Source organism: Pipistrellus kuhlii, unplaced genomic scaffold, assembly GCF_014108245.1.
Source record: "Pipistrellus kuhlii isolate mPipKuh1 unplaced genomic scaffold, mPipKuh1.p scaffold_m20_p_12, whole genome shotgun sequence".
Lineage (NCBI taxonomy): Eukaryota > Metazoa > Chordata > Mammalia > Chiroptera > Vespertilionidae > Pipistrellus > Pipistrellus kuhlii.
This window is the reverse complement of record NW_023425427.1, coordinates 36,385,404-36,400,579: the sequence shown is the minus strand read 5'-3', so window position 1 is coordinate 36,400,579 and position 15,176 is coordinate 36,385,404. Positions and strand designations below refer to the sequence as shown.

The 15,176-nt window shown below is 40.6% G+C and overlaps 1 protein-coding gene across 1 annotated transcript in view; it reads left to right on the top strand.

Annotated features, from left to right (window-relative positions):
• GLDC (glycine decarboxylase) overlaps nt 1-15,176 on the top strand; it is a 74,813-nt gene that overhangs the window by 26,625 nt on the left and 33,012 nt on the right. Inside the window, exons 4-15 of the mRNA XM_036434053.2 lie at nt 2,051-2,215; nt 3,424-3,501; nt 4,507-4,654; nt 4,974-5,170; nt 6,347-6,443; nt 8,857-8,962; nt 9,516-9,655; nt 10,574-10,654; nt 12,646-12,743; nt 13,220-13,304; nt 13,479-13,520; nt 14,511-14,653. Of these exons, the coding sequence (XP_036289946.1) occupies nt 2,051-2,215; nt 3,424-3,501; nt 4,507-4,654; nt 4,974-5,170; nt 6,347-6,443; nt 8,857-8,962; nt 9,516-9,655; nt 10,574-10,654; nt 12,646-12,743; nt 13,220-13,304; nt 13,479-13,520; nt 14,511-14,653 (1,380 nt within the window). The remainder of the gene's footprint in view (nt 1-2,050; nt 2,216-3,423; nt 3,502-4,506; nt 4,655-4,973; nt 5,171-6,346; nt 6,444-8,856; nt 8,963-9,515; nt 9,656-10,573; nt 10,655-12,645; nt 12,744-13,219; nt 13,305-13,478; nt 13,521-14,510; nt 14,654-15,176) is intronic.

Sequence of the window (15,176 nt, the reverse complement as noted above, 5' to 3'; positions counted from 1 at the left end):
TGTGAAAGTTTGTGCATATATTTGCCAATCAGTGATTCTGAGTAAAATTAAAGTTTATTCTTCTAGCCAGGCAATCTAAACATATGTCTTCATGGTGGCCCACCCTGCTGTGTGAAAGTCTTATCTGATCTGAGGTCACAATAGCCCCTTGTCTATGCCTTTTATGTGACTCCATTTCTGCTCAGATTCCCTTTCTACTTTGCATCATGTATTGTGTGCCTTATTCATTCCAGTTCACCACCCTCTTAGAATTTGGCAAATGTACTTATACTTCCTAAGCCAGGATGTTCAAGGAGTTAACTGAAGCAAAAATTTACTCTGCTGCACGCGCGCATGCATACACACACACACACACACACACACACACACACACATGCACACACACATGTAAAAGTTGCAGGAAAATAATTTCAGTCTTGACATTGTACTGCTTGGTATGGCAAGCTCCCTACCCTATTCTCCACCAAAGGTAAGAAGACATTGATTTCAAAGTTTTCAAAAAAGAAAACCAAAAGATGGGTGGAAATATCCTGAAGATGATGACCAGAACAGGAGAAAAAGGAGAAGGGCTTGAAAAAATCAAAACAAAACAAAATATCTAACGTTTTTTCCTTATAGTTTTCTGGCTTGGAAAGACAAAACAATACAGATATGAAGCAATGTCGGTCATGTGAAAGAGCCAGGGCCCCATTCTGACCCACTTTGGGGGAAGAGATTCTTGGTGAAGAAATAGCAACTCCGTCATAAGTCCTCAGTCACCCTCTATTCTATCACCTTTTCTTTCTTTTTTTAAAAAATAATATATTTTATTGATTTTAGAGAGGAAAAGAGAGAGAGAGATCAATGATGAGAATCACCGATTGACTACCTCCTGCATGCCCTCTACTAGGGATCAAGCCCACAACCTGGGCATATGCCCTGACTGAAAATTGAACCTGAGACCTCTTGGTCCATGGGACGATGCTCAATCCACTGAGCCACCACAGCTGGGCATTGTTTTATTTTCTTTAAAATATTCATCACTCTGAAATAATTTATTGTCTCATTTTCCCCATTACTGTTACCCAGTGTGCTTATTAGGTGTCACCAGAAGCTATCATATTTCTCTTTATAAGCATGAGGTAAATATTTGTAGGGTGAGTGAATGAATGAAGGGATGAAAAAAAAAGATGAAGGTACTGAGTGGGTTACCTTACATGCTTAAAGACACATATTTGGTTAATAACTGGAGGAGATAAGATTAGAATTTATATTTATGCTGCTTTCTAACCATTTTTATCCTTGATATTAATAGCTATGGAGTTAATGTCCATAGACTCTTAATAATTGGATAGTGAAAATTTTTTACATGAACCTCTATTAATTTTTAGGAGCATATAGAACTTCTGGGTAGTGTAAAACAAATATTCTCTCCCCAGTGAACAAGTTTGAGTGTTAGATGTAAGGTTCCTATTGTGAACTGTGAATGGGGTGAGATTTTTTAGATAGAAGAAAGATAATAGGAAGTGAAATTTCTGTTTATAACATCATAGGTAGGCTCAAGTGGATTGTAAGAGCCAGCTTACAATAAAACACATACAAAAGATCATTAAAATTGAACTGCAGCCTTGGCAGGGTAAATCACTTGCTTAGGGCATCTGCTGTGACAAGATTGTGGGGTTGATCCCTGGTCAGGGCACATACAAGAAATAACCAATGAATGCATAAATAAGTGGAACAACAACTTGATGTCTCTTTCTCCCCCTCTCAAACCAATAAATAAAATTATAGAAAAAATAAAATAGAAATGTAAAATTTTAAAAATCAGTTAGAGGAATAGAAAAGTAAGTACTGATTATCTCCAAACAAAGAATAATATTATTATATCTTAATTCTGAGCTTCCTTAGTCGAAAAGGGAAGCTTACTGATCCATTATATACAGTATAATTCTCAAGAGTGGTAAACTTAGTTTTTAGATAGTGATTTCTAAAATGAAGACATCTGGTGACCTTTTCTGAATTGGGGAGAGAGGGTGTCACAGTATGGACTTGCCCTTCATTTCCCTCACAGGATCACCCAGTATACTCCGTACCAGCCAGAGGTGTCTCAGGGAAGACTGGAGAGTTTGCTGAATTACCAGACCATGGTGTGTGACATCACAGGCATGGACATGGCCAACGCGTCCCTGCTGGACGAGGCGACCGCGGCTGCAGAGGCCATGCAGCTGTGCCACAGGTGAGAGGCCCCTTACCCTGACGGGCTCACACAGGGCCTCTCCCAGACTCTCTCCTCTTTGTCAAAACCTCTGATTATTCCCTGAGGGTGTGTGTCTAGAGGTAGAATGGCTGGGCCACGGTGTATAGTTCGTTCATTGCTCTCCAGTTCCTCACCTTTTTTCTTTCTTTGCCTTGTGAGCACATTTGTGCTGTCTATCTGGAGAATTCTCAGGTAGATGGTCATCTGGTTGGGAAATTTGCCCACATTCATGGTGTACCTGTCTGAGGTTTTGTGCTTCTGGTCTTGAATGCTCGTGTAAGTCTCTTGGCTTCTACAAATTGGAGAGGTGGTGAGCCCCAAACTTGCTCAACAGGTATGGAGACTTCCAAGTTGCAGCTAAAGGCCCTTCTGCTTTCCAGGCAGCCTGGGGGCTCTTCCTCCTGTGATGGATAAATAGCTACAGAGGAATGCTGCCCACTCACCCCTCTGGGTATTCTTCCTAGCTTTTCATTTACAGTCACCATTTCTCTTCCTCTTCCATCTGTTCTCCCATCTACCACCACCGATTTTGCTAACTAGGATTGGAATTGGATTTCAGTGGAAATCAATTAGTAAAGCTCATTGATCATTAATGCCCCAGTGTTTCTGATACTGTCAACATAAGAAACGTCCAAACCCGTAAAAAAATCTTCACAAGAGTTTATTCCAGTCAAAATGATGCCAGGGAGCAAGATCTCAAATGCTCGGGAGAATAACAGGTTTTCAGCTTCTCTTATGCATTTGAAATTAAGGAGGGAATATAGGAAGATTGCACGAATAAGGGAGAGAGCGAGATGGGGATGGGATTACAGGATAGTTAAGGTTATGTGCTTTCTTGACAGTAGGGTTTATTTCAAAGGTGTTTTAATCTAGATGCACAGAAACAGTGGACAGGGCTTGCTGAAGGCAAAGGTAAACCTTTTACTAAAGAAATTATATGCCTGGAGCATGACTACCCACCATGGCCTTCCCAGTTGGGAATTTATGATCAGATCAGCCTGTGAGGTTACTTTCCATAGCAGTCCTTTGTTTTTTTGTTTTGTGTGGGTTTTTTTTTTCTTTTTTTCTTTTTTTGTCTCCAATGCTATGTTCAGAATTTCCCTAAGTACCATCTTTGCTTTGCATTCTTAGAAGATACTCTGATTTCTTTAATGCTCATGCTTGAATGTGATTTTCCTTTTCAACAGACACACCAAGAGGAGGAAATTTTTTGTTGACCCTCGTTGCCACCCACAGACAATAGCTGTCATCCAGACGCGAGCCAAGTAATTACTTTTATTCACATTTTGAACTAGGGACAACATCATGCTCATCTAGACTGGTTTTCTTCCTTTATTTCCAAACTGGTTGGAGGTGAACCTGGTTTGCATTGGGGTTGTTGAGTTTTGCTTTCCCTTCCACTTGCTTCCCAGGATCTTGCTGGTAAGTAAACGGTGTCAGAATTGAGAAGAAAATGCAGTGCTTTTAATTGCCTTTGCTTTCTGTTATCATGTGTTGTTGTTTTGTTTTGTAAAAAGAAAATTTTAAATGTTTAAATAATTTCAACAACGTTGTGGAAACTTTGAAAAACGGGGGAAATGAAATTATCATGCAACTGTTAAAAATTTTGTGTGCGTTCGTAGTTGTAGTCTGTTGTTAGTGTAGAATGATGTAGAAGGAAGCGTATTGTATTTAGATGTTGCAATGAGATCACACAAATATAGCACAACTACCACTTGTGGGTGTATTTATTTGCTTTCTCCTTGTAAAAGCTGGGTAATCTTCCTCCTCATTGCCACCATCCCTTCAGAAGGGGTTTCTCACAGATGTTGACATTAGATGGTTTTAGGAACCTAAGGAAGGTCTGTCTCCTCCTTGTCTTACTGATGGTTTTCTATTCACCTAAAGACTTAATCCAAAGCAGAAGTGGCCATGGCGCTGCTGTTACAGATAATTGGTTCTTTAGCCCTAGGAGGCAGTGTTTCTGGTCTTATCTCAGGAGCTGGTTCTGGCAGGAAAGGGAAGTAATACCTGTGGATGAGAAAAACAGAGGCTGAGCTGTTGGATGCAATTGAGTTGGTTTGAAACACTGTTACTACTCAAGGTCTGGGTATGAGGGGGGTGTGTGTGTGTGTGTGTGTGTGTGTGTGTGTGTGTGTGTGTGTTGGGATGGGGTGGTGGGTGGGCATTGAGAAAAGACACAGATTATAAATGCTAAAAGAAACTGTAGGCTATTTGATTTTTCCTTACAAACCGAAAACATGATTGTTCTTTGTCTTCTGTCTTTCCAGATTTGCTGGAGTCCTCATTGAGTTGAAGTTATTCCATGAAATGGACTTCAGTGGGAAAGATGTCAGTGGAGTGCTGTTCCAGTACCCAGACACGGAGGGAAAGGTGGAGGACTTCACTGAACTCGTGGAGAGAGCCCATCAGAGTGGGGTAAGCAAAGCTCTTTTTGTGGGGGTCCTCGGAGGTACGTCTCAACTTTGAATTAGTTCTGGTGTCTCTTAATTTATATACTTTTATCACTTGGAATGGAAAAGCTGTCTTTTTCCTTCCTTCTTTCTTCAAGTTTGTTTTGTTTATTGATCCCTGGCACATAAAAGGCACTCAGTAAATATTTTAAGTGGATGAATAAGTGAAGTTCACGTAATAGAAACCAACTCTGCCAGTCTGCTTACAATGGAGGTAATTGGCTGATCTGTCACTGATCTCAGGGAAGGTAACAACCGTGTCCACTCTCTCGTTTCCTTTCTAGAGCTTAGCTTGCTGTGCTACTGACCTTTTAGCTCTGTGTATCTTGAGGCCTCCTGGAGAATTTGGGGTAGACATTGCCCTTGGCAGCTCACAGAGATTTGGGGTGCCACTGGGCTATGGTGGACCACATGCAGCTTTTTTTGCCGTCAGAGAGAGTTTGGTGAGGATGATGCCTGGAAGAATGGTGGGAGTTACGAGGTAAAGCAACTGTTGTTTCTCCTTTTTTATCATGGCCATGATTTTCCCTGCTCCTTCTCTCTCTTTTAAAAAACAATACAAATTTTTGTTGATTTCAGAGAGAAGAAGGGAGAAGGAGAGACAAAAACATCAGTGATGAGAGAGAATCATTGATTGGCTGCCTCCTGCACGCCCCACTCTGGATATCTAGCCCGCAACCTGGGCATGTGTCCTGACTGGGAATCGAACCATGACCTCCTGGTTCATAGGTTTATGTTCAACTTCTGAGCCTTACTGGTTGGGACCCTGTTCCTTCTCTTGATCACAAAAATTGTTGATTGCTTTTTAAACCTAACCGGGTCACTTGGGGTTGATTAAAGAAGTGTACAACATAGCAGCAGAAGGGAGAATCTATTTGGGGTGTGAACTAGTCAGTATCTCTTCTCAAATGCCATGAGTTTGTACAAATTTGAAAAAGCATGTGTGTAATCCATACCATAGTTGTTCTGAGGTTACATATATAAAGTTACTTAAGTTGAAGAGTAAATTTGAGAGACCGAATATTTTAGTTGTGTTTTATATCTGTTTTCTATCTCAAAAGTATTATGCTACACAGTGATGTAAAGATAAGTGCAATGAGAGATTGTCATGTACATAATGAGTGAGATCCACATTATTTCCTAGAGGACTGCCACTTGGCCATTGGACTAATTTCCACATGTACTTTCTTAAGTCTTCTTATTGAAGAAGCTCCTCAGATTAAGAATGTAGCCCGGCTGGTAGGGGTCAGTGGTTGAGCGTTGACCTATGAACCAATGGGTCACTGTTTGATTCCTGGCCCGGGTTGCAGGCTCAATCCCAGTAAGGGATATGCAGGAGGCAGCCAATTAATGATCCTCATCATTGATGCTTCTTTTTCTCTCCATAGTATTTGGCTGGGTAATTCCTGGGAAATTTCCTTTCAAGTTTCTCAGCCTTTATGTCTCTATCTGGGTTCCTCAAATTCCCACAGTACAACCTAAAAATTAATAGTTCTAGTTAGAAGGGGATGATTTGGAAGTTGTCTCTTTATGGCCTTGTACCCACATAAATTTGCTAAATTCACTTCAAGCTGGGAAGGAAAAAAGCAGATCCATTTATGGCAATTCTTGGTACTGTGATGACCTGTGCTAATTGGATGTTTTATTCTTGGCCCAGAGATGCCACTGGGAAAGAAGTGTACCGTCTTGCTCTTCAAACCAGGGAGCAGCACATCCGGAGGGACAAGGCTACCAGCAACATCTGTACTGCTCAGGTAGGTCACATACCTGGCCTGTCCCCTGAATGCCTTATAGTCTATTTTACACACATGAGCCACTCATTCATTCACTCAATTGTTCATTAGTTTATGCTCCACTAGGAATGTTAAGATCTTATTGGTAGAGAAGCCTTGTGGTCTTGTCAGAAACAAAATACAGTGTATTTTGCGGGTGCTCTGTGTATGCACACACTTCACACGTTAGGGCCTCTAGCATTCTTGTCCCTGGGGCAGGTTTATTATGGGTGGTGACTGGGCACCTTCTCTTCAGGCTCAGATGGAGGCCGTCCAGGGTGGGGTGAGGAGGGCAAAGTGAGTGCTTTAGGTGACTATACTTGAAGGGATGGTCCCAATGGCAAGCTGGTGGTGGGCATAGGGTACTCTCACTGGGCGCTCATGAGGCATTCCTCAAGTGAGTGGGATAAAAGACGAGGAGTTACCAGGAAATTGTTCAAGGGCTCAGGCCAGGGGGAGCAATATTTTCTGATATCCAGCCAACTCCTAGGGTCAGGGGGAAGGCCAATCTGAGCATGTGGTCTATTCTGAGTCTACCTCTTTCAGTCAGGGTCAGAGAAGGAGAGATCTCACAGATACCTCAGTGGGCAGTCCAGTGCTCTTCCCTCTCAGGGCATCGGCTTAAAGCACCTGCAGGGTTTAGAAAGCCTCTTCAGGGAGGCAGCAGAGATAAGGTCTTCTTATAGTTAATTCTTATAGTTAGTTCGGTCTTTGGAGATGTTTCTTCAGTTGGTTTTCTTATATTATTATTTTTTGCCTCAGGAGGGTAAGAGCTCTCCTAGTGTCACAGGAAGGAGTCAGTTGTCACAGGCTTTTCCTCTGTTGACATCTAATGGATCTTTACCTGATGCCTTTACTTTCTATAGTTTACACTCCATTTGTTGAATTCTCTGCTTACATATTTCCCTTTCCTCTGCAGCTGACTGCCCCTGTCTTATCCTTTCTGCCCATCTTCTCCCAGGAGGTGTCTGTCTGATCATAAGTGCATTAGGGTTTTCTAATTTTCCAAGTGAACTTGGGCTGTCTACAATGAACAAGTTATTTTAAAAATATATATAATTGATTTCGGAGAGAAAAGGAGAGGAAGAGAGATTGAAACATCAATGAATGAGACATAATAATTGGCTGCCTCCTGCATGCCCTCCAATGGGGATTGAGCCCACAATCCCAGCATGTGCTCTGACCAGGAATCAAACTGTGGTCTCCTGGTTCATAGGTCAATGATCAACCACTGAGCCATGCTGGCCGGGGCCATTAATTCTTTTTTATTTCTTCCAGTTTATGTATAGCTGATATTTCATTATTTAACTGATTATGAAAGATCTCTATCTTTTTCTGCGATTATTAAAGTGGAGATAGCTATACTCTGTCTTCTCTGAGTTTCATCTTCTCATTCTGGAGATCTTTTAACTCTCTGTTGTCTATTTCATTTCATGTGTTTCCTTTTCAAAATTGATTTCAATAAACAAGTGACAACTTCGGAGTCATTCTCTTTGTAAGCGTGAAATTATTCTCTTTTGTTAAAAGATAACTGATATATTTTGAGCTGTTCCTTGAACACTCTGTGTCTTTGACTCCAGATTTCTACCTGTAACAACTGCACTGTCATCTTTGCCACAGATTCTCGTTTATCTTTTGGTTATTGAAATTCATCTTCTACTGATTTATTGAAGGCCTCAGGAGAATTGTATTCCCCGAGTTCCTCTGTTTTTGAAAATCTTTGTTCTTTTTATCCTTGAAGAACTGTTTGAGTATAAAATCCTTAGTTGTCATTTTTACCCACCAAGGTCTTTATGTCTCCTCTGTATTCCAACATTAAATTTTGAATCTCAATGTCTGTGACAGCCTGATCTTTCTCTTTATGGTTGACTTGATTATATTGCATGTATGGAACCCCTTTATAATGGTCATATTTGAAGGTTTAACATAGTTAGTCCACAGTATCTTGGATGTTGTGTCTTTCCCTCAGGTGTTCAGCCATGTTATAAATGGTCCCCAAGTGTCATAGAGAATGCAGGAAATCTGATCATTTTGTTTTGTCTCTGTTTTCAGTTTGGCATCTCAAGTCAAAAGAATAGTCCCTTCTATTAAATGTCTTTCATCACATTGTTGAACATAATTTCTTTAAAAATATATATATATATATTTTATTGATTTTTTACAGAGAGGAAGAGAGAGAGATAAGAGAGTTAGAAACATCGATGAGAGAGAATCATTGATCAGCTGCCTCTTGCACACCCCCCTCTGGAGATGTGCCCGCAACCAAGGTACATGGCCCTGACCGGAATCGAACCTGGGACCTTTCAGCCCGGGACCTTTCTTCGACACTCTATCCATTGAGCCAAACTGGTTTCGGCTTGAACATAATTTCTTAAATGTTTTTTTGTCATTTTAGGCCCTCTTGGCAAATATGGCTGCCATGTTTGCAATCTACCATGGTTCCCGAGGGCTGCAGCATATTGCTAGGAGGGTACACAATGCCACTTTGATTTTGTCTGAAGGTGAGTCACGTATCTTTTTTAAAAACTTCTGGCATAACAATACTGATAAACATGAGTAAGTGAAATTGAGAACTCACTGTATGTTCAATTCTTTATCTGGAATTAAAAGTCACATAGTCAATGAACATATATAATTTCAACCTCACTATTACTCAAATATATGTAAATTGAAACAACAAAATAGTTTTTCTCTCATCACATTGGCAAAGATGAAAAGGAATGCTGATATTGATATGACTTCTGTTTTTAAGGACACTTAAACAGTATGTGTCAAAAGCTTTAAAATATGTATATAATTTGATGCAGAAATTCTACTTCTAAGTATAAATACAAAGGACATAATAAAATAGAAAAGTAAAGTGTTTCCATTGAAACATTGTGGACAATAGCACAATCGTGGAAATAGCCTAAATGTACAATAAAAAGTAGTTACTTTATAGAACATCTCTAAGTTTGACCATATACAGCCATTAAAAACAATGATATGGGTTTTGATTTTGAGAAAAGCAAAATGTCGATGAAACTGGTTGGTTGATCCTTCTCTCTTATTTAGGTCTCAAGCGAGCGGGGCATCAACTCCAGCATGACCTGTTCTTTGACACTCTGAAGATTCAGTGTGGCTGCTCAGTGAAGGAGGTTTTGAGCAGGGCTGCTCAGAGGCAAATCAATTTTCGGCTTTTTGAGGATGGCACAGTAAGTCGAGCTTTCAGGTGTTTGTTCTTTTCTTTTTAACAAAGTCTCTAGGTTCTCATGACTTTTTTATTGCATAAATTTTCATGACTTTTGTCATTAAAAGTTTTCCTCTTTATTTAAAAAAATCAATATTGGTACTTTGGGCACAATCTATTTTTTTAAAAAGTATCCTTTATTGTTGAAAATATTCATATGTCCCCTTTTTTTCTCACAATGACCCCTTCTAGCTCACTCCACCCCCCAATCTATTTTTTTTTTAAATATATTTTATTGATTTTGTACAGAGAAGAAGGGAGAGAGATAGAAAGCCAGAAACATCAATGAGAGAGAGTCATAGATCAGCTGCCTCCTGCACACCCCCACCGGGGATATGCCCGCAACCAAGGCACATGCCCTTGACCGGAACCGAACCCGGGTCCCTTCAGTCCCGAAGCCGACGCTCTATCCATTGAGCCAAACCGGTCTCGGCCCAATCTATTTTTTTTTAATAAATCATTTTCATATCTGGTTTGTAATCCTTCGAAGGACATTTCATTCTCATCTTTTCTTAAGACTGTGTTTTCATAAAGGAGACTGTTAGGCACATATTTTCTTCTCTCTTCACAATACGATTTTTCATGGTAAAGGCCCTGATAAGTGATATAATAAAGCAAGTTAAGGGAAGAAAAAAGTGAGGATATCCAGTAATAGGAGTACCTGTCACCATTATGGTGTTAGAGTCCAGAAGTGGTTTGTAAAACTAAATCCTGTAAAGTCTGGGGCTAGTCTTAGTCCCTTTCACCTAAGGGCCAATTTGGTAACAAACTGGCACCCTGATATTTTAACAGGACTGGGAGTTTTGTCCAGCGCCTTCTCACCTTTGACCTCTCTCGGGTCTAGATCTGATGTTTTTTTTCTCTTTTGTTTTTATTTTTGTAGCTTGGCATTTCTCTTGACGAAACTGTCGGTGAAAAAGATCTGGATGACTTGTTGTGGATCTTTGGCTGTGAGTCATCTGCAGTAAGTGAAATAAAAGCCTGCATTTCTTATAATGACTATTTGAAGCGGTGTCTAAGATGGGTTTGCTTCTTGTGAGCCTGAGTATGAATGGGGTTGGGGGGCGGGGCAGGTGTGACATTGGTGATTTGCTGTTAAAATTATGGCACTGACTACAGTGACTACAGTGACTGCTGATAGGGGTCACTGCTGTGTGCCCTACACAGAACTATGCCCCCGGGCTATTAGGAAGAATTGTCCCTAATAAAGAGATTCATGACCTTGGCATCTTGGTTATGTTGATTCTGAGAAAATTATGATACCCACTCATGCAAAAAAATATTTATTCAAGACCTAATATGTGCCAGGTAGCATGGTAGGTCCTGAGGATCGTGGTGAATTAGACATGACTCCTTCACTCACGGAGCTTATAGACTAATGGGGAGTCAAACAAGCACAAGATTGCAATCCAAGTGATGTGTTATGATGGGTGATGTCTGAAGATGCTCTTTGAGCACAGAGGACAGTCTTCTTACCAGGATTCGGAAGAAATTGTCCTTGGCTGAGATCTGCAAGATGAGTAGGAGTTATATAGTCTAAGATGGCACTATTGAAGAGGAGGATGGGGCCAGAAGTGTCCCAAACACTGGGAAAAACAGCCACAAAGGCTAGAGAGAGAGACTCCTGAGAACTAGAAGCAGTTCAGTGTGACTGAGCTGGTTTCTAAAACATTGAAATAGCAGGGACAGGTGAGGATAAAGGTTATGATTCCATGGAATGAGAATGAAAGAGAGAGGTGTCAGTGACTGCCTAGACCTGTGGCCAGGGGTTAATCACAACTCTACATGGCTTCATGCATAGGAAGCCCTCAATAAATATTTGATGAATAGATCAATGAAAGGAAACATTTCAACTAAAGAAGTTGAAATAGGTTTTGGAGTCTTGATTGTTGCTATCCTGGTTGTCTGTGTTCTCTTTGAGAGAGGCCTTCAGTATCATAGCAAATGGAAATCATCAAAGAAGTATCATATTAAACTTTAATAAACAGGACTGAATAAGCATCTTCCCTCTAGATTGCACTACATTTAATCACAGTTATTCATTCCACGTGTTTGAGGTATATTTATCGAATGAACAGTCATTGATGCCTGAGGCAGAATGAGGAGCAAGCGATCTGTTAAATGATATATTCTATATATTAAACTCTTAATAGATATATGATTTGCAAATAGTTTCCCCTCCTGTGGGTTATCTCATAACTCTCTTGACAGTGCCCTTTGATGTGCAAAGATTTTTAATTTTAGTGAGTCTATTTTTTGTTGCTCATGCTTAAGAAACCATTGCCAAATTCAAGGTCATGCAGATGTCCCCCTAGGTTTTCTTCTAAGAGTTTTATAGTTTTAGCCTTTAAAGTTAGGTCCTTCATCCATTTCAAGTTACTTTTTTTTGGTATATTATGTAAGATCTGGATCCACCTTCATTCTTTTGCATGTGTAAATCCAGTTTTCTCAGCACCGTCTCTTGAAGAGATTGTCCTTTTCCCCATTCCATGATCTTGGCACTGGAATTTCATGGGAGTTGTTCTCAAAGATAAAAGGTCAATGTCAAGTGAGAACACTACCTGAGTGTTATCATGGTAACTTTTTTGATAGCCTTTTAAAATAACTTACTAGAACTCACTTATTATTCAAGAAACATACTGGAGATGTCAACTTTTCTTGCAGTAAAAATTGTACTGTTTTCCCTATTTTTTTATGGCTGAGGTCAATAGAACTTAAAAACAGTGCTCTGGAAATTTTCACAATTCATAACTCCTCACACCTGTCAACGCACCATGACAGATGCCTGGGGAGGTGGTGAGTGGGTGGGCAGGGGGGTGGGTGGGGGGGGGGAGGGGAGAGTGCTAGGGGATTTCCAATGCTCTGTGAGAATACTTGCTGACCTGAGGCCTGGGTGTCCACACATGGTTCTAGGCACAATTCCTGCCCTTTAGTTTCTGTGGTCTCTCCATGCAGGAGCTGGTTGCTGAAAGCATGGGGGAGGAACGGAGAGGTATTCTAGCCTCTGCCTTCAAGAGAACCAGCCCGTTCCTTACAAATCAGGTGTTCAACAGGTTTGTGTGGCCAGTGTGGCTTGTGTGCCGTGGCTTGGGAGCACAGTAGAGAGTGGCTTCTGACTTCGATGTGATATTCCCTTCATAATAAATCATCGCCATAAGGATCCCTTTACTGATGTGGGCAAATCACACATTATTTCCTGTTGGCCCTGATCCCTTGGCTCTGTGACCTCTAATTCTACTCATCAGGGGGAGGGAAGTTTAGATGCCTAGTAGCCAGGCTGAAGACCTTACCCAGCAAGTCAATATCCTCTTCTTCCCAACCTTCCTCTTACGCCCACAGGATGCTTCCTGTCCTGGGCCATCCACTGAGGTTTGTGGTGTTCCATGCCCTTCCCTCTGATGCTTTGTTGGCATGGCCCAATGTGATCTGTATCTTGAAGGTAGATCTCAGGGTGTCTGATCTTTCAGGAGGATATGTACAGACTCTTATCTAACTAGATTGGCCCCAATCATGCGTTTTGTGTTCACAGCTATCACTCAGAAACAAATATTGTTCGATATATGAAGAAATTAGAAAACAAAGACATTTCCCTTGTTCACAGCATGATTCCACTGGTAATTATTACTTTTATCCCCCCTTTTAACCCCACCCTGATCCCACCTCATTCGGTCACATGAAATATGCTACAGGAGGGATGAATGGGTAACCATGCGGGGAGGTGGAAGGACTGATCATATGGACCATAGGAAATCACTAATGCAATTTATTTTTTATTGTGCTTCTCAAAGGGATCCTGTACCATGAAGCTCAACAGTTCATCTGAACTTGCAGTAAGTAGGTCACTTCTAAGAAGGGACTTGTTCTGGCTGTATGTACATAACTAGGGAAAACTGCTACTGGGACTGGGACTTAATAACTACTTTAGTAATCCTTTTCCTTGTTATTTAGCAATCTTGGCAGAAACCCTAATTTTACCATAACCTGGTCATTTAAATTTATGAATTAGATTATTTTGAAATATTAAATATATAGTATTTATACCTTCCAATCCTTCCACCCTCTTTTGTTAAACCTGCCACATGAAAAGCTTTCATTTTTATCAATTTGTGGTTGTTAAGCCTTTTTTCTAGAAATCTATTCATAGTGCCAGAAGGGTAGAGATTTGAGGTTTTAATTTCTTTCTTGTGTCAACAGAAGCTTTATGTAACCTGCTATTGTGTTGGTAAGCATGTCTCCTGGGCTAGGATCCATTTCAGCAAAGTTAGCTTGTTCCTTTTTTTCCACTGGAGTATTCGGATGTGACAAATCACATCAGGCAAAGGAAATCATTTTATATTGTGTCTGGAAGGTTTCTCCCATTTGCTTTTCTGTTGCTTTGTTCTGCTTAATGAAGAGACAATAATGTACATGCTATGTAAGAGTTTGAATAAATTGCACTTGAAACAACTCATTGGATTTCACAGATATAAACCTATTTTCGGGCCTTTTTGCCCCTAAAAAAGATAGAAAGAGGTTATATTTTTGCACAAGTTTGCTTTCTGGGACTCTGGAACTCACTTCTAAAATGAAGACAGTAGTAGAACTTACCTTATAAAATTGTGCTGAGAGCTAAATGAAGGAATATGTTAAAGTGCTGAAAGCAGTGCCTGGCACATAGTAAGCACTGCATGTCAGATCATGCTTTCATCATCATCATCATCATATTAATATCATCATCATCACTTCATAATCATCACATCATCATCATCATTAAAGTCAATGTTGTTACTGCTTTTACATTATGTATATATACATATGTTTTCTCCTTTCTTGCTCTTCAGCCAATCACATGGAGTGAATTTGCAAACATCCACCCCTTTGTGCCTTTGGACCAAGCTCAAGGGTACCAGCAGCTTTTCCGAGAGCTTGAGAAGGATTTATGTGAGATCACAGGCTACGACCGAATCTGTTTACAGCCTAACAGGTAAGGGTATTTTATCTCCTGCCATTTTAGTTATTGCTTGGGGTATAACACAATACCCATCTTAAAACTTAGAGGTTTGAAGCAACAAATATTTTGTATCATTCCAAGCTGAGTGGACAGTTCCCCTCTACTGGGTGGATGCCTAGGAGGGCCAAAGTGACCTCATTCATTGCTGAGAAGCTAGTGGTGGGCTGTTGGCTGGGAGCTGTTAGTTCAGGCCATTGAGATGGATCTTGGTTCTTCTTTTTGTGGACCTCTCCATGTGATTGCTTGAACTTCCTCACGGAATGATACCAGAGCTTACAGTACAGGGCTAGAAGGTAGAAGGATGTGGAAGCTGCAAACTTCTTAAGGCTCAGCCTCCTACCGGGGATCAAGCCCGAAACCCAGACATGTGTTCCTTGACTGAAATCGAACCCACAAGTCGATGCTCTATCCACTGAGCCAAACCAGCCAGGACGATCCCAAATGTTTGTGTGGTTTTTTTGTTTGTTTGTTTTTGTTTATAATACTTCTTTTTAAA